This window comes from Carya illinoinensis, chromosome 10, assembly GCF_018687715.1.
Source record: "Carya illinoinensis cultivar Pawnee chromosome 10, C.illinoinensisPawnee_v1, whole genome shotgun sequence".
NCBI lineage: Eukaryota > Viridiplantae > Streptophyta > Magnoliopsida > Fagales > Juglandaceae > Carya > Carya illinoinensis.
Window position 1 is genome coordinate 22651691 of NC_056761.1, and position 20474 is coordinate 22672164.

The 20474-nt window shown below is 36.1% G+C and overlaps 1 protein-coding gene across 1 annotated transcript; it reads right to left on the bottom strand.

Annotated features, from left to right (window-relative positions):
- Positions 1-14136: 14136 nt before the first annotated feature.
- Positions 14137-20171, bottom strand: LOC122279990 (quinone oxidoreductase PIG3-like). The gene is made up of 6 exons (XM_043090926.1): positions 19826-20171; positions 19011-19190; positions 16394-16475; positions 16213-16320; positions 15927-16085; positions 14137-14713 (listed from the first exon to the last, which is right to left on the bottom strand). The coding sequence occupies exons 1-6, from the start codon at positions 20075-20077 to the stop codon at positions 14517-14519; spliced, it is 978 nt and encodes a 325-aa protein (XP_042946860.1). The 5' UTR covers positions 20078-20171; the 3' UTR covers positions 14137-14516.
- Between the last annotated feature and the right edge of the window lie 303 nt (positions 20172-20474).

The following is a 20474-nucleotide window of genomic DNA, read 5'->3' on the forward strand; positions in this document are numbered from 1 at the left end:
TGGATCTGCATTGTTAATGTACTTAGAAAGTGTTTTTTGTGGTTGGTGCATTACACATTTCGGTTTTCTTAATATACCCACCAAATGTTTGGTTTTTTGTCTCAACCAAGTTGTGTCAATCATTTGCTCATTGTTTGACATGTATTCATAATCAGACATTAGGTTTATCAAAATGCATGGTTGAGTTAAGAATAGGTGAAGATTTACCAGTATCAAATTAGGGTCTTTCTTAGTGTCTTCATCTAGGCACACATAGGCTTGGTATTTATTTTACTGATTCTAATGATAATGAGGTTTAGCCCTGTCAAATTAGTGACAACAATGGGGAGTTAGGGGAGCATAGGAGGAGTAGATTGAGGGGAGCAGATTGTGAAATTTAGGAGGAGTTAGAGTAAGTGTGTTCCTGAGGGGGAATTAATTAATTTTTTGTTGTTCTATTTAAGATAGTTTAATATTGAGAGGGAGAATTAAATTCTGGTTTGCAAAAATTACTTTAGAAAGTTTTAATTGATGGTTGATTTCGTTTAAGCTTTTTTTTGCTCGACATAAATTTGATATTGGACTAGAACATGCTTAGACTTTGAATTAGATTTTAAATCTTTTGAATTTTGATATTACTAATCTTAGTCACTCTTCTATGTCAATATTTTTGCCACCTCGAGATTCGTTGAGTAGTTGAGACATCAACTACAACTGACTCTCAGATTGGCGATGCAGCCGTAGTTCGCACATCTACATCTACATACAACACACTCGAGATAGGTGAAGGCACTTCTACTATCCCAATTGAGCCATCATCAGCTAGAGGTACAAACTAGTCAGAGGCTGAGAGTACTGACCGTGAGGCTCAGGATGATGGCCGAGACGAGGATTTCTACATCCTCACTGGGAGAGACCACATGCCGATCGAGAGGAAGAACGCCTTGAACCAAATACATTTGCTACCTTTCTTCAACATATTGTAACTTATTGTTGCAACAAACATGGATCCTGTGGCACATAAGACATCATTTAGTCGGACTCAAACACAATTTTTTATCCGAGTGGCGCATGGAGATCCCCTCCTTTTTGCCACTGCGCATCTTTGAGAGGATTCGTTACGAGGCGAGCATTGTCTCCATGGACAACCTCCCATACAGTGTCATCATCAGCTAGCTATTACTTGATCGGAGCATGCCAGTCCAACCTAGTGAGCGGGTCACAAAGCAGATGAGCCCCCTCAACATGACCACACATCGACGTAGCATTAGACAGGCGAGGGGGCATCCTCGACATCAGCCACCCCCTGTAGTAGATCTAGTTCCTCTGACATAGCCCAGGCTCGGTGTGAGAAGTAGTAGTCAACAGCCGATGAGTACATCTGCAAGAGATGCGCAGCCTGCTCGGTGGATGAGGTGATCTCACAGCTAACTGCACATATTGATCAATAGATCGTGGCTGTAGAGAAATATGTCGCCGAGATAGCCCATTGCATAGATATCCTCAATAAGAAGGTTGAATCCTTGACTGAGGAGAAACGGAGTATGAATTTCGTGAACAACACATTCATTTGAGTGTTGTTTACGAAATTCTATCATATTTTGTATTTTTCTTTTAATATATGTAAGGAACAATATTATTTAATATATCTATTGTTTTTTAATTTCAATTCTCAATCTTCTTTAATATTAGATTTTCCAACTATAATACTAAATCACTAAACTTCAAATATATATAAACATAAATATATATAAATATATAATTATGTTTTACAAATTGTGTATATATAAATATATATTATAATTTTTTAGACTTGTTCACGAATTATGCACTATAAAACCACATAATTTTTAAATTAGAGTCATATTTAACTTAAAGTTACAACTAACATTCAAACGTCAATTGCTAACGTTCGAACATTGGTGCCAAACCATTTCATATTCGCACGTTAGTAGCCTCAATGTTTGAATGTATATGTAATGTTCGAACGTAATTTTCATCTCTGTTTGAACGTAAAAAAACAAAAAAAAAAAATCTTATCTGCCTTTAGTGACAGTTTTCAAAAACCGTCACAAAAAGTACTTTTAGTGACAGTTTGGGGACTGTCACAATTTCTCAACTGTCACTAAAAATCAAATATGTTATTGTGAATTAAGTGTGGTTGAGGCCGTTTGAAGTAGAACTATTTGATATATTTTTTTAGCACATCATGAATAAAGGGATCCTTTGTTGTTTTTTTATTTATTTTTGTTAAGTTTTTGGTAATTGTAAGTTGAGATCGATAAAAGGTAAAACTTATGAGAATATAAGTTTACAATAACATAATGTACGTACGAGTCTGCTATGGTATAGAACCAGTCAGATCTTTTTTAGATGAGCCATGCAATTCGGTTAGATCTTTCTCATGGGCTTTGGATTAGGTTGGATCATGGGCCATAGTCCTTTCATTGGTTCCTTGTTTAATAGATGGGCTTGGGTAACTACACAATGCTAACCCAACTCTAATTTAACTTCCAAACTCACTAGTTTAAGACAAACCTAAAATTCTCCAATTCCATCCTTCTCTATTTAATCTCATAAATAAATTAAGGCCTAATAAAACTCTATCCGATCTAGATAACTTTACCAACTAGATTTCATAAAATAAAACCCTATGTAAAATAAGCACTAATAGCAAAATAAATAATTAGCATAAATAATAATAATAACTTCTCTAAAGTATATCTGGCATCACAAATTCGGTTAAACTATTTGTAATCCTTAGATCATAACATCATAAACATGCTTTAATTAAACTTCAATCTGTAAATGATTTGCTTAAGCCTTAAGGCATGGACACATGATTCACACATGGAGGGGCTATGTTTCGGATTGTTAGCTATTCTGTAATGTAATTTTGTAAGAGACGAAAGAATCTTGAGAGAATGAGAATGAAATTATTTTGAGCGTAGGGCTATACAAGGCAACCCAAACATCTGCAGATCAAGAACTTTTCTTGAATCAACCAAAGAATGAGTTTGCTCCACTTCTTAAAAATCGCACCGCATCACTATCTTCTAATGCAGCATTTGAATTCGGTTCCCAATGGTACCATTTAAAGCTTTTCTAGTAAGACTGAGCACCGACCAAGTCTGAGTTGGTATTTAGGAAATTTAATTCCGATTTTAATTTAGGTTTGGTAGATGAGAATTCTCATCTCAAACTCAAAATTCTCATCTTATCATTACAATTTTTGCAAATCATCACACAAAATATAATAAATAATTCAACTTTTTCAAATCCCAATAAAACTTTTTCAAATCTCAAAATAATAATAATACTTAAAATAATATTTTAAACTCTCATCTCAAACTCAAAATTCTCATCTCTATCTCAAAACCTTCCCTAATCCAAACTCTGACTCTGACTTACACGGCTTCAATCTGACTTTGGCTCTGATTTATCATATTGGAGTAATATTTTGGCTTTTTTTTTTTGCCTTATATTTAGCCAATTTACGTATATAGTAGATAATTTTTTATGGGCTTTCAAATTTCAAGTTTATTTAAAATATTTCAAAAAAAAAATGTTTTAGATATGAAGAAAACAAAAATATAACTAAAAAGATCTCAAATGTTATGCAAACATTTAAAAAATAATAATAATTAATTAATTAAAATTTTTTTTAAAATAAGGACAAAATATAAAGTAGAACCTTTATGCTATTCTCGATATACTATCATTCATAATTTCATATTAGAGTATAAGACTCCTAAATCACATGCTAGAGTCTCAAACTCCCAAACCAACTAAAAACAATAAAATGATTGTTCAACCATTTAGCAAAGGCCGAAGCTAACACCCAAGGCTTCAAATAAACTAACAAGTAAGAGCAACCATGAGCCATCATGGTTCAATGACAATGTTTATAATCCAATCATTTATTGCTGAATAAATTACAAATAAAAAATAATCACCAGTCACTCAAAATTAATAATTTACCAGTATCGAGTTATTTGTAGTTTTTAAGTTATAGCTAATTTACTAGTTTTTCTTTTTTTTCTTTTTTTTTGTTATTAACTTTGTTTTTTTCCCTAAACCCTAAATTTAATTTTTGTTTAAACTCTAATTATTTATTTATTTATTAAAAATCACATTCTTTGTAGTTCTTTTAAACACTAAATTTAATTGTTAGTATTGAATCATTGATAATTAACAACTGTGAATTTTCTAGTATTCAATTATGTATAGTTTATAAGTTATAACTATTAAAAATTGTTCTATATGTACAATTACATACCATCATTTTTCTAGTTAAATACTACTATATTATACTCTAGATAATAAATTAATAGTCTTATATTATATATATTATACATTATACATGGTACATGACTCACTATTAGCTAGTCAAGTTTTATCTACTCTAATATACGTAATATGTATGATAGTGATTCTATGATATGTAGTGTAAACATATAATTGATTATTAGTCTATTAATATTATTCTTTAATAATTATCACATTGATTATTAGTCTATTATTATTATTGAATTTAGCTATATAAATTGTAGACTTTTTATACAAGTGTACATGTGATAGCTCGGACTTAGCCAAATCCTTGCTTGTTACTTTTCATTATTTTTGCCTTAGTCCAATTAGAATCTGGCCTTATAGATTGTGAAGATGGGAACCTAGTAGTGACATGGGTTCTACCTTTTTGATAAAGATAGGGGCCCAAGCTCACAAGAAAGCTCAAAGGATTAGTGCATTAAGGGTTTAGGGTTTTGAAAACCTAATTAGGGTTTGGGTACAAGGGGTAGGCACCAATTGGAAAGAGATCTTTGAATTTTCCTAAGTCCTAATCATTTAGGGGTTTTGATTTTGACCAGAAAACTTGCCACTTGGCAAGCGTGCAACCAAGCTTCTAGAAGAAGCTTAAAGAAGGGAGGAGAAAGGCCATTTTTGGCCATAGGGAAGGGGGTACCACTTGGCACACATGCAAGATGAGGTTTTTGAGTTTTCAAAAAGAAAAGAAGCCATAAAAGTTTCGGTTTCTGGGAGCCACATGCCACATGGCCTTTGTGCCATATCCCTCCACTAGATTCATTGTATGTGAACTTAAAAGTGGATAAAGGGAAAAGAGGAGTGGATTTTTGCTACCCATGGGACACACACGCCAAGTACACTATGTTTGCCACGTGGCATTCATGCATAAGAATCTATGCAAGAAGCAATCATGAGATAGTGCATGAGACACATGGAGAATTTCGAATTTGAGATTAGGATTCCGAAAATCTTAGTGAATTAGGACACTTGGCAAGCATGCAAAGTAGGACACAAGCCTCAAGAAAATCTCTATGGTTTTGGCCATGATGTACACGTCACTCAAAAGATAGCTTCTAGAAGAATCTTTGATGAAAGAGACGAGGAGGATTTTGGGAATTGTAAGAGCCACATGCCCACCCCCATGCTATTTGGAAACCATGCATTGCTCAACCTTAGGTTAATTGTAGGGGTGTGCTCAGATTCCGACTCTGTCGGAATCAGAATTCCGACTTCCGATTTTGACTTTTGTCGGAGTCGAAATCGAGCTCCGATTCCGATTCCGAAAGGAATCGGAGCTCGACTCTGTTCAGAAGTCGGAATTCCGATCGGAAGTCAGAATTTCGACTTCCGAATTCTGGTCGGAATTCAGAATTTCGATTCCGGTCGGAATTCAGAATTCCAATCGGACTCGGAATTCCGACTTCCAACTTCTTTATTTTGATAGGTTTTATCTTCTTTTAAATTTAATTATATACTAATTTATGTATTAGTTTAATGTGACTAATCAAAAAGTAAATTTTATTAAAAATAATATTAATTTAAATTTTAAATATAAAGAAATTAGTATTTATACGTAGATTAATACACGACTTTGCTTATAATTTATATGTAGTAAAATTCTTTATAAAAATATAGGTCTTGATCAGTTTTTCTCGCTTTTTTATAATGAAGTCAATCTTTTTATAAAAGACTTGAATTTGTACTTTTGAAATTAGTACATGGCATTTCTCTTTTACCATTTATGATTAATTTACTAATTAAGGAGACTTGCATTACGGGAGATATAGTACTTATATATATATGTGTGTGTGTGTGTGTGTGTGTGTATATAGGCAGCTCATGATCTAGCTAGCTCCCTTCGCATTTTCGAGCGAAAATCACAAAGAAGTTTCCTGCATGCTTGAGGCAGGTACTACTAGCTAGTAATATTTTTTTGGAAAATCTTATAATAATTATGGGCATGCATGCAATGATTTGCTAATTGCTTTTCTTTAGTGATCATGATCAGATAGATCAAGATGAGTGCATACAACGTCACAATTAATACCGTTTACGTTAGATGGGTGCACGTACTGGTATACAGAATCGTTTACGACAATATATTTCCTTTATAGCTAGCTAGGAGCTAATTATACATAATTCAGAAGATCATAAACAATGAATAATAGAAATAACAGTCGAATTCAAAGTTTGATTAAACAGTACATAAGAATAAACATTTTGATTCAACAAAAAAAAAAAAACATCATTTGCAGCATCGTAGTTGGTCATTTAAAGTACCTAAAATTAAGATGAAAAAATATTCAATCAATAAATGTAACCAAATATTGATCCAGAAAATTGAACACAGTAAAAGTTATTTTTAATTACCATTAATACCAATAAAGATTAAGTTATTTCTGATATATCAACTTATCAGAATTCCATACTCTATCAGTCATCGGCAACTATATGGGGGTTCACAATTACATCTGTGAAATGATAAAAAAAATATAAATTAAATAAATTTATGAAATCATAAAAACAATTAAAATGATCAATAATAAAAAAACAAGTAAAATAAGGTTACCATCTTCAAGCCTATAGCTCTCATCATCAATGCCAATGCTATCTAGTCCAATGGGTGTATCACTGATCCAGTTCTGTGTGCAAACGAGGGCCTCCACGGTTGACGGTGATAAAGAACTTCGGAAAGCATCCAACACTCGACCTCCAGTGCTAAACGCCGACTCAGATGCAACCGTCGTAATAGGAATGGCTAGCATATCTTGGGCAATACGGGAAATGATTGGATATTTGATGGAATTAGCCTTCCACCAAATGCATATCTCAAATGCAGGACTAGGTGCCTCGACCTCTTCCATAAAATACCGTTCAACCTCTGAAGTACACCCCATAATATTCTTCGATGCAACGAGCTGATGATACTCATTCATGATGTCGTAATTCCTACGGAGTCGAGGCAATGCACCTACTGGGCTAAAGTCATCAGAGGGAGGTGTCGGAGTCACGTGTGAGGTACCCGCTGAAGATGAAGGCTGTCCACTATGTTTGTAGTGGTTGTACAAGTCATCGAGATCAGTTTTAAGCGATGTAATAAACGATGCAACCTTCATTGCCCCAAGGATGGAATTTGCCCAATATTCTATCACGGCCAACTTGATTCGGGGGTCAAGGATCACAGCCACAAAGAGTAATCTATTTATCTTCTCAATTTGCCCCCAATATTTATTATATTTGGACAGCATCCTCTAAGCCATACCAGATAGAAGTCCGCTAGGGTCATCACAACCATCTTCCAAGTGGTGGTGTAGTGTCGAGATCTGACTGAACCACAAGTTTGCAGTCGTGTATGCGGATCCAGATATTTTCATTGTAATATCATAAAAATATCTGCAAAAATGTGACAAAAAATCCCACACTCATCCAATCATGTGTGTTCGGCGGACCAAGCCCCTTTCCGGCAGGCTCCAGCAAAGCATACTTAAGGCCCCCATCTTCCACCTCCATCTGCTCAAACACTTTTTGGTACCTCTGTGCCATATCCAGCATCATATATGTAGAGTTCCATCGAGTGGGAACATCCAAGCACAGCGTCCGTGAATGTTTTATCCCAAGTTGTTCTTCTATTGCCCTGAATTTTTTCAACCTTTGGGGGGAAGCCCTCACATACCGCACAATGTTGCGGACTTTTGTAATGGAATCATCAACCTCTTTTAACCCCTCAGTCACAATCAGGTTGATTATGTGAGAACAACAACAAACATGGATAAACTCATGGTCCCGGATGACATCATCTCTCACTCTTATATTCCGCTTGAACCATTCAATTGCAATATCATTGGCACTAGCATTGTCAACTGTAATGCACAAAACTTTCTGAATTCCCCAATCTTTCAAGCAATCATCCATTGCTGCCCCAATTAATGCACCCTTATGATCACTGATTTTTTTGAATCCAATAATCCGTTTTTTTAAAGTCCATGAACTGTCAATGTAGTGTGCTGTAATACACATGTAGGAAACATTCTGTATAGACGTCCATGTGTTAGTCGTAAATGAGACTCTCTGGTCAGTCCTCACAAACATTTATCTCATCTCAGCCTTCTCTTTTAAATGTCTTTTCATACAATCCCGCATGACTGTATACCGTGACGGCAATGGGAATCGTTGCTTAATGAGCTTGATAAACTTTCTGAACCCTCTTTTCTCAATTGTAGTGAAAGGCATCTCATCTTCAATGATCATCTCGGCAAGCGCATCTCTCAATATTTTCTCACTGTATTGAGGGATGACCATTTTCTTAAGTTGCGTACCATCAGTCGCAGTAGAAGTTTCATAACTTAGTGTTGTCTGATCTTTGGCTGCCAATCGCTTCGCTATCTTATACCTCTGGCAACCATTTAGATGTGATATCAAATAAGTAGTGCCTTGTTTCTTTGAATGACATGCAACTTCTTGGCCACAATGGTTACAAGCCGCGTGCGGTTCTGAGGGATCACCGTCAACCTTGGTGAAATATTCCCACGTCCATGACCTTTTTTTATTTGATCGTGGACGTGGTGGCTTCGCCCTCGCGGATGGAGGTGGTGCATCCGGCTCATCCCCAATACCCATCTCATCCTCCTCATTAAATGTATCCTCATCTTTTATGTTTACTGGGAGTGGAAATCGACTACTTGCACATGAAGTTTGTGTTCTTGAAGTGGGTCTCGATCTCGGTGTTGGGGACGGAATTGTGACATTCTGATCCTGTTTTGAGGCCCCATATCGTTCTTCCTCCATAGCTTGAAATTTGACACATATATAGAAGACCAAATTAAGAAGTTTATTAAAAAAAAAATGAGACTAATACTGCATGGTTTGAAATTAAAGCTTGAATCCATAGTCTAGAAGAGAAATTCACTACGAATCGACTATGTGCTAAATACAATCATGCAGTCTTGATTTTTGCCGTTGTTACAAGTTGAAATAAGTCAGAACTATTTAAATCAATGATTTCAATGACATAACACATTCCGACAGGATGAGAATATGACACAATTCATATATAGTTGGAGGTTATTAATTAAAAATTCTCAGTTTGTTGCGAGCTTATTTGCTACTTCTTCTAACAAACAACTCATTGCACGTTTAATCGTTGATTGAAAATTCATATGATATTCAAGCAATTTTTGTTACATAGTTACAGTTCTTTTTTCCAAGTAATTAGGAAATTAGAGATGTAGATTTGAATTAATTGGGGAAGTAGTCCATACTAAACTTTCAGTGCGCGCTAGGTGTTAACTATATATATAATTCATTGCCTTTCAACTAGTTTCAGCATGTTATTATAGCTATCTAGCTAGAGACGTTTTAGGCATATATCTTTCCTCCCTAAACATGGCATGCATCTTGTTCGAACCAACTCTAATGATCATCTAATTTATGTACACACACATATCTTGTGTACTCAAGTCTGACATGCATCTAGCTGCCCAAAAATAATAAATATATAGTTTCATTTCATTTCATTTTATTATAAGAAAACAGAGAAAACTTGGCAGGGAGGCAAAACATAATTAATACTTGGAACGCGGACTACTATATGGTGTATGTGCCACTACATAATGCTTTGAAAAGTGGTGATTGGAATTCTGCAGAAGAATTCCTTAAGCTCCAACCCAATTCAAAGAGAGCAAAAATTACTACTTTGGGCAAGACCCCTCTTCATGTGTCTGTCAAGGCGAGACATGTCCATATAGTGGAAGCGTTGGTGGATCTAATGTTGGAAGATGACTTGGAAGTACAAGACAATTTCTCCAACACAACTCTAATGGAGACAACATATAGTGGAAAGTACAAGATGGCGGAGTGCATGCTTAGAAAGAACAAAAAATTGGTCAGCATGGGAAAAGCTTTCCAAAATGGGGGCCAACTTCTTCCAGTTGTTACGGCTATTTCAAATGGATATATAAAAATGGCTCGCTATCTGAATTTTACACACCGCTAGAAGATCTAATTCCAGAAAACGGCAGGAGCGGTTCAACACTTTGTACCCAAGCTATATATACCAGGTAACCAGAGCATTACTAATGAGTATTGAGGAACCTGTTTTCTTTGTGACATTTTCACAAACAGGTTGCCTTAAATGGAAATCACCAGCAGTACGTAGTGGCCGATCGAGTACGTACCCACCGGGCCACCAACGCAGGACTCTATTAGATATGAGATCGATACTCTAGTCAAGATCTAGTAGAGAATATGAGTTAGGCATGATCGTTGGCCAGGTACTCCCTCTAGTCGGGTTTGAGTTAGAGTCTAAAATATTCATCGATTGGGAAAAATATACCTGGATTTGGCACTGCGGTCGTGCGGTGATGCTACCTCTGGCAGTCTACGGTTGACGTAGGTCTATCAGGGGCTGCGGCGTGCGACGTGAGAGGAACGAGCTACAGAGGTGTCAACTGTCAAGGTGAGACCGTGAGACTTGAGAGCACTGAAAGCAGATTGTGTTCTTGCAGTTGTAGTGATGGACCCTCGCGGCTTGCAGTCGGGAAGAACGGTGCCGTGATTCAAAATGGCGTCGTTCCCATTTAAATGGAACGACGCCGTTCCAGTCAATAAGATTTAAATCCAGGTGCAAAACGACGTCGTTTTGCACCTGGATATATATTTTTTTAAATAAGTCGGAAGTCAAAACCAAAATGGTTACTGATTCCGATTATGACTTTCGACTCAAAATCGGAATTACTCCGATTCCGATTCCGAGTTCCGAAACTTCCGACTTCGCCGGAGTCGGAATCGGAGCGAAATCGGACGGAATCGGAAGTTTTGAAATTTTGCACACCCCTAGTTAATTGCATCTAGACACAAAAATGGAAGAAGGCTTTAGGGTTTGCTAGGGCAAGAAATTGCTACTTGTCCACCATGTAAGAAGTGTCTCTTGAAATATCCAAGAGAAGAAATGATGAAGGAAGAAGAAGAGGTGATTTTTGGCCAAAGCAAGATGCAAAATGCCACATGACGATCATGCACAAAGTGACCCTTTGGTTTCCACATCAGAATTGATGATAGGAGAGAGAATGAGTGGGATTTGAAGGAAGTATATAAGGAGGGCATTAATGGGCTGGTGCCCTTACCCCCACTAAAGGCACACCAAGAGTCATTTACTTTGTTTTCAGATTTCTCCCTTTCCTCTCCTCTTTATCTCACCTACCTTAGAAGAAGACAACCAAACAATATTTTCATTCTAATCAAACACCATTTTTCGTACAACCATAAAAGGAGGAGTCGAGCATTATTTGGTGTCGCCTAGCACGGTAAGAACACTTGAACCCCAGCCTCATTCTCTTCTTACACACATGCATGTACCAACGAAGGGTGAGGAAGGTTTTGGTTTGTGAAGACCAAGGGAAGTATGACGTTTTGTAAAGAAAAGCACCATAGAATCGATGGAGTAGAAGAATCGGCCATGGAATGATGAACCATTCTCAAAGTTTAGACTTAGTATGGTTAGCCCTTAGAAAATCAAGTCTTTAATGGCAAAGTGAGCTTTAGCCATAGCTAGGGTTTTATGAAGAATTTTATCTAGTCATCATTTAAAGAAATACAATCTTAAGTACCATGCACCATTTGGTTGCTAGTTGGAGTGAAACCACACACACACACACTCGGCCATTAGGGTTCACAAAGAGATATGGAGGGTTGATATCTTTCGGCCCTAGGGTTCCTCACGACCTACATGTTATGGCTTAAAACCGATTAGGGTTAGAAAGTCCAAACCCTAATACACGCTTGGTTCTAGTGCTTTGCTTTCAAAAATTCTAATGGTTAAATGCACACTTTCATCTTACTTGATCGTTGGCATTATCTTTACATTGGAATATTTGTAAGTTAGCTTCTAACTTATTCTTGGATAATTTATTTATGCTTATGTGTAAACTCTGCATTTTGGTTGTTCAAATTAGATTATAGAATTGCTACTTGTCACATGCTATGATTCATATTTTATATGTGTCTGCTATGTTCAAATGTTGTTTGTCAAATGTTTGGTTCAAAATATATGTTTAGAGTTTTGATAAACAATGCATGCTTTGACGAGCTTTCATAGTTTATACATAAGTATGTGTTTTCCACATGTTTTAATTCTTTCAAGCTATAAGTGTGATTCACTCTTTGGATATGACATAAATACATGACTTTGTTGCATGAAAGTTACATGGTCACATGTCATATATTTTTTAGGCTGTTCATTAAAAGAAATGGTTTTATCAGGACCCCAAATGCTAATACAGAGGAATATCATGGTGGAACTCGTTGTCCACTCTAGAGTGCTTAAATTGGAGTGGTAACCCCTGAGTTGACGAAGCATAGTCAATATACTTCAAATGAATTCTTTTTAAAAGGATTTCAGAGCGAAGTAGTACCTAACGCTAGTGGGTGTAACACATTAGAAATACAGTGACGGTGAATTGCAAACTGCCGTATCATATGGACTCTAACGTACTCACACTCGATTAAGAGGGCTGACAATGTGATGCTGTACTTAGCAAGGAGCCCATGGTGCTTAGGAGAGCTGTGATGTGTCCACCCACATTGTTATATGGTTTAATGGTTTTAAGTAACTAATATGAATTGAAAATGATATTTTTACATGGTCATTTCGTTACTTTATTACATGATTACATAGCCAATATTTTGAAAATGAATATGTACAAGAATGAAAGGAGTTTTTAGTCAAATTCGTGTTCATGTGCATGCATTCGTACTCATGGTTTGCTTTACATGCTTATATTATTTTCTTGTATGTTATTTGTTTAACATACTGAGATTTCTTGAAATCTCATCGTACTAGTTTCCACAACCATTCTCTCCAAAATGGTAGAAGCTGTGATAAGAATAGACGATAGCGATGGAAAAACGCAAACGTGAGGATACCCCAAAGGGAAAAGAGGCCTCGGAGAGCCCTAAGCGCTCGGTGGAACCAACACTAGTAGAGTAGCTTGAGTCTACTTAGAACTTTATATACGAAGTGCAAAAGCTATCTGAGGACTTGAAGAACATTTTTTATAAGGACAAGAAAAAATAGGACATCTCCCGACTTTGTTAAGGAACAATTTGATTTTGGATAATGGGATTTTGAAAGTCAAGGGTTTTGTTTAAACCCTTTCATTTTGTATTGGGAGATTATTGAACAAAGTACTTTGGGGATTACTAGTTTCTTCATTGGATACCATACTTGAATTGTTCAAAGCTTTACAATTGAACTTTTTCCTCTACAATTATTGCATACTGTTAAAAACATATTAAATACATTGCACGTTAACTGTCATGAATAAGGGATGTATAACCTTAAGTTACATGTTCCAACGCTTCAATTTCCGCCCAATCTCAAGCAAAATTTAGGATTGTCACAATATATAATCACTAAATAAATAATACACATTTTCATTAAAATTGAAATTGAAGTCAGAGTCAAATTTTTAAATTTTTGTACTGCCCTATTCTTTGCACACTTCTTACCTCTCTAGTCACGCTTTCAACAAAAACCTCTCTTCACTTCTTACTTCGACAGCGTGGACTCCACTTGTTTGAGAGTTCCACCCTAGAACCTTCCACTTGATGAGAACCTCTGTTGAAGGTCGATTTCCCTAGTGTTTCAATCAGTGATCCACAAATGGCTTTGGGTTCAGGTTGAATCTTACCGTTGCTGTCCACCGGAGGCAAATTCTCTTTTGGGCTCTTGATCTGATCTCGGGTTCGCAGCTAAGAATCCACAGCTCCTCTCTCATTTGCAGAGGTACCCGATACACAATAAGACAATAACTTTAAGGGCATATATCCATAGAGGCATTCAATAGGAGTACATGAGTTCGAACATTGAAGTATAGTACTATATATCACAGAAATTACACGAATTGCATAGACACTACTTTCGTTTGGGCTTCATATACATATCATGAAAGCCTTGACAGGGATTGTTAAACCCTTAAACAGGATTTCTTCGGTGGCTTAGATACGTAGCTAGAATCTCAGACTCCACAAGGTAATAATGTAAAATGCAAGTAGCTAACTTTGACTGTCGAAGATTTATTATGCTAGCTTTACTCCCCTCAAAAGACACAAAACATGTAAAAAGCGGTGATAGACGATATATGGACTTCTAACTTTGTCCAAGATCGTAGTTAAGCTCACTATGTCTAAAACCATACCACTCACTTCAGTGACAAGAACATCCATCCACAGAATCATGGGACAAGCAGTATCTTTCCAACATGTTCGCTGCTCTCCATCAGCCGGTGAGACTCTGCTGCTTCAGATAGTGGAAGAGACTTGTATACCACTGGCTTCACCTTACCAGCGCTAATAGCAGGCCAAACAATTTTCTCCACCTCACTAACAATCACTGCTTTGTTTTCTGGACTTCTGTGTCGTAGGCCAGCCGCTACATACACAATAACCAAAAATATCAGCCCATACAATCACAATAATTATATGCAGAAATATAAAGATATCGATAACCATGAGCATATGGATGATCAAACAAACAGTTACACAAGGTATACTTACAAGGGTAAAGAAAGATGGCGAGAGGATTTGCATTCATTTGGAATCATTATAAAAGACAAAAATTTCTATCTCATGCAATACAGGATCCTATTCACAACCCTCCTATAGTCAATCTGAAGTATTATAATTTCCCTCTTAATTATTTAACATCCTCGTCAAGTCATTTTATTATAGGTGACATGGCTCAGGTCCTACACTTCCTACAAATTAACTCTAACATCATTTGTAATGAGCCACAGAAATATCAAGCCACATTTGGGCCGTACTCCACAAGGATCAGTTACAATTGGAGCTCTTTGAAATCATTACAAAAGGCAATAACTTTTTTCTCTCATGTAATGCTGGATCCCCCGTTCACCACCCTCAAATGGTCAATCTGTGGCATGACCACTTTGCATAATTGTGACTCTATAAAAATTAAAAATAATAAATTAAAAAAAAAAGGCTTAGAACCATTAATTACCAGAAAAAGGGCAAAAAAACACAGGAAAAGAAGACAGCAGAGCCTAAAATAGAAAGGTTCTTACAATATAGAAACATCAAGGAACAACCATAAGTTTGGATACAGTTTGTCATTCCCCTCCACTAGAAATACTTGTTAGGAACAGCTAAACAGTCACTGCGGCAATTTCATGAACTCGGAATGTCATTTAGAAGTGGTTTTCCATACCCCACTCTCTAAAAAAATAATTCATTGCAAATCATAGTTTCCCCCTGATAGCATAGTTTTCTCACTACCTAGCAACATTCACCGTCCACTGATGGTTATTAGCTATTTTCTTCAATGATAGACATCCTTCAAGAGATTTAATACAGCATTATCGCTCATTTAGTTTACCTGGTAACTTTATTGTACAGCTGGGTTACTTTTTTTAACAGCTGGGACATATGTTATCCATCCAAGCACAACAAGCTACATGTCGTATGTCATGTTTTATTTCACAATATTCATATATTATAATATCTGTATATGAATCCAGTAGTTGCATCTTCTAAGACTTCAACCAAAAAGAAACGGTAAAGAAACCCTGAAATCATCCAACTCCAATGCTATAAAATAAATGAAAACCAGGAGCAAACTATCATACATTGCACTGTGAGGCGCCTTGCAAGCAGAACACGGAGATCAACTTCCGCAACTGGGCCACCCATAGTGCCAATGATAAAGAGCCTCCCATCAAAATTTAAGCTCTCAAGGTTTCTCTTTAAGTAGGATGCTCCAATATGATCCAGAATAACATCAACGCCTGCCATTGAACATCAAAGAATTGTCCTTTTTCTCCTTTCCAAATAATCATTGCAAAAAGTATGATAGAAAGTATCCATCTCTGTAATCATTGAGGAAAAATAAGGTTTTAATACTAAAGAAAATACCTTTTCCACCAGTTTCTTCCTTCACCCGTTGAACAAAATCCTGTGTCTTGTAGTTGATGCATACATCAGCCCCGAGATTCTTGCAAACAGCTAATTTTTCCTCAGACCCTGAAAATCAAGACCTTAAACACATGAATACATGGAAACTAAACTTATGCACAAGAAAAAAGTGATATTGGACCTGCTGTGACAAGCACTTTTGCTCCTTGATATTTAGCTATCTGAATTGCAAATGTTCCGATACCGCTGGAGCCTCCATGAATCTGTAATTTTAGAATTCATGAGTTGTGTGTTGAAGACGCAATCTTGATAAAGATCCACAAAAAGGGATAAGAATTATCATTCAGGTCATGTATCATGCAAAGTGGCTAATATTATCAACTAAAAAAGTGTCTACCTTTTCCTATAAACGATATTCAGTTTTTTCCATTAAAAAAAATGTTCAAGAAAGAATGTGACATCCAGACCCAAATTTTTGTAGGCATTATAAGTTTGGCCCAAGGGCCCAATTTTGTTACAGCTAGTAGAAAGATTATTTTACAGGGCCATCAGCCATATGTATTATTTGAGGATCTAGTATAGAGGAGATAGGATTAGATATGAAATTATGGACCCTGATTCAAAATGGAGTAGGTTTGGCCAATTAGGCCCATATATGGATGGATAATCCAAAGTATTTCTAGCCAAATCCCATTTGAATTTCGGCTGTTCAATTTGTGATAATTGGAAACCAGCCCTTTTTGTATAAGTTAGAATCAGATTAGATGCCAAGAAACCCTCGGAATGAAGGCTATCCACACTTAAGGTTGTTATAGAAGAAGTCTTCCACCAATTGAAGTCTCTTACTGCTAGACTCTTTTGAGATAGGATTTGAGCTGTTTGAGATCTGGAAAAGTAGAAGTCCCATTTCTGACTCCTAAATGGATCCAAACATTAGAAACATATTTTCCATACAACTCCTAGCCATTAGGATTCATAGAACCCTATTTTAACAGAGTTAAATTCGTACAGCCCTATGTTTAGGTTTTTCAGGTCTCATTAAAAGGATTGTATGGCCTGAAAACTAGAAAAAACAGAGGCTGCTGTGAGTCTGGAAAGTTTTTATAGCAATCCCATGTAATGTTCTTCAAGAAAACCAATCCCTAACCCTAGATAACTGCTGCAATTTCAGGAGATTGAAAAGAGAACCAGCCTCACCCGATCAAGTCCAGCCCTCTTCCAGCAACTTCAAGTATGATTATTGAATCGCTTTTTATTGATAGAGGACTCAATGAAAGGACATCAATTCAAATCCTAATCATACTTGAAGTAGCATGATCAAACCGTTACGTATATGGTAAACGATGTTTTTAAAGTATTATGTATGTACGGCCCTTTATTGAAAGCCCTTTTACGTACCAAGTTATGATAAAGTGATTTTTGAATGTTATGTTATTATGTCTTTTACATGCATCATGATATGTTTTCATTTATGATTACGACAAGCTATTATATGTTTTACATGCATCATAATAAGAAAGATAAAAGACAAGTACTTATAAAAAAAATTAAAAAAATTAAAAAAATTAAAAAAATTAAAAAAATTAAAAAAAGAAGAAGAAGAAAGATAAAAGAAAAGTTATGAAAGAAGCTTTAAGAATGGCCATAAGAGATGCAAAGTACCAATGTAGTTATGGGTGGATGTGCAAGCCACAGGCCTAAGCATCCACCATAATATGTTATGATAAGTTAAGTAGTTCTCCTTATGGCCACATGCAGTGGAATTGGCGCACAACCCTGCACATGTGGGGCTAAGGTGTGCTGACCATTAAAGAAAGGGAAAGACACGTTTAGTGAGTTATGCATAGTACATGTTACATGTTAATGTTAGTATAAGTATTAAGCATGCATGTTTTTCAAGAAAGCCATATGTTTATTATGTTTACCATATGATGTACTACTTATTGAGTATTCGACTCATTTTTGTTGTTTCTTTTTGTGTTTTAAATGTCTAATAGTGTTAACGACCTGACAGCCAGGCATGGATCATGTGTCAAGGAATTTTCAGACTTAGTTAATAAGTTTTTTATTTTCATTTTTTGAAAAGAATATCAATTTTAAATTTTCTTGCTATGAGACTAAATTTTTATGTTATATTTTTGGGAGTTTGTTTTTGATAAATTAGGCATTTTTATTATCTTAGGTCTCTTTAACGGGCCAAATTACAAATGTACATAATAATATTAATCTATAGGAAGCGGGTGTTACAAGAAATGCATTTGTAAAAGAAAGAAAAAGAAAGAGCTACAATAGATAGTCCAGATGATTCAAACGACTAAGATTTGTGCATTAGAACATAAATTAAACCTGAATCATTTTTTTATTGGCACCGGGTGACTAATCCCAGGGGTGCACAGGCCCTCGGCAAGAGAGTATGGGCCCTTACCCTTGATTTAGTTTAGACGCAGCTCAAATGCCTTTTACTCTATAGACATGTAAAGTTTAATATGTTGGAATGCCTTATTTAGATTTAAGGAGGTAACTTATACTCTGAGTGTTTTAAATTTTGAACAGGTTCTTTAAATGAGTTTCAACTTCACTGACAAAATTTTTGTGCGATTACTTTGTTGCATTGGTTGATTTTATTTGTTGTTAACTTAAATTATTGAATGGAAAGTTTAAAAAGTCGGAGAGCACCTATTCACGCCCCTCTAGGTGCACTAAGGATCTGATCCACTGAAATCTCAACAAGGAAGTTAATATATGCACACGCAGAGAATACACAGATGCACACATGTATAAGTTGGTTGAGAAATTACCAGAAATGTTTCCCCTGCAGAAAGTCGACTCATCATAAAGACGGTTGACCAAACAGTGCATGCCACCTCGGGCAAGCTAGCTGCATCCTGCAATGAAACACCATGTGGGACAGGAAGAACTTGTCCAGCAGGAACAGCCACCTTTTCAGCATACCCTCCTCCACTAAGAAGAGCACAAACCTGTACATCACCAATAATCAAATTTATGCACAAGGTGCAATTTCATTGGCATCTAGGAAACCTCCTTTTTGCTGTTCTTGCCACCTCTGTCTAATAGGGTTTTTAATTCTGTCTACTAGTCAAAAAACCATAATAACAGAGGTTCAAATCTTCTATACTCTTCAAAGGAACAAATAATAACTACAAATTAGGAGCTAAAACACCTCCTATACACTTCAAATGAACAAGAAGCTCTAAAAAGTAATTTATAATTACATTACTGAGTTCCCCATTTGTTTTCTCTTCTTAAGTTCAAGCTGCAAAGGCCCATTAAGTCTGAACACTTGTCAAAATCTTCTTCACCGCAATAAACAATTTAAAGGACATGACGAACACGAAAGAATTCATGAAAGAAAATAAAGTATATACAATTATTCACCAAACAAAACACAAAACCAGTTAATTGTTTTAGTCTCAGATTTTTTCAGATAAGATCCACAAAAGTAATCTCTCTAAAAGAAGCCCAAAATGAGAAGGGAAACCCCAACTAAACGACCCGACACTAATTCAACTATTAGATGCCACAAAATCACCCAAGAATCGAGTTCTTCCTTCTCATTTCCAAGTAATCAACAGATCACCCAGTAATACTTCACCTCATTGCCGATTTTCCAGCGGGAAACCTTTTTTCCGACGGACACGATGGTCCCGGAACATTCGACACCGGGGTACTCACTCGCACCCTTAGGGGGTGGGTACAAGCCTTTCCTCTGAATCGTGTCCGCCCCGTTCAGCGCCGTGGCCTTGACCTTCATCAAGACCTCGTCGTCTTTGAGCTTGGGCTCCCGCACCTCTTGCAGTTGCAGCACTTCTGGGCCACCGGGACTGGTTATCACAACGGCCTTCATTCTTGTCGTTGACAGTAGTAGAGACCTCTCGGAGAGAGAGAGAGAGAGAGAGAGAGAGAGAGAGAGAGCAACTAATTTTGAAGGATGTTTGATGACAACGACATTTTTGCAAGCGGGATGATCATTATCATTATAACTTTTTAAATTCTCATTATCATTATAATTTTTTTAAAATTTTATATAAAATATAATAAATAATTCAAAATTTTTAAATTTTAATTTATTTTTTAAATTTTAAAATAATAATAATATTTTAAATATTTATTTAAAATTAAAAATTCTCATCTTACTATCCAAACCTACCATAACATAGTCATGATCAAATCTAAAATTTAGCTAGAATCTTACTTTTGGACCATAACATCAACTTTCAGCTAGATGCATCCACATTAAATGA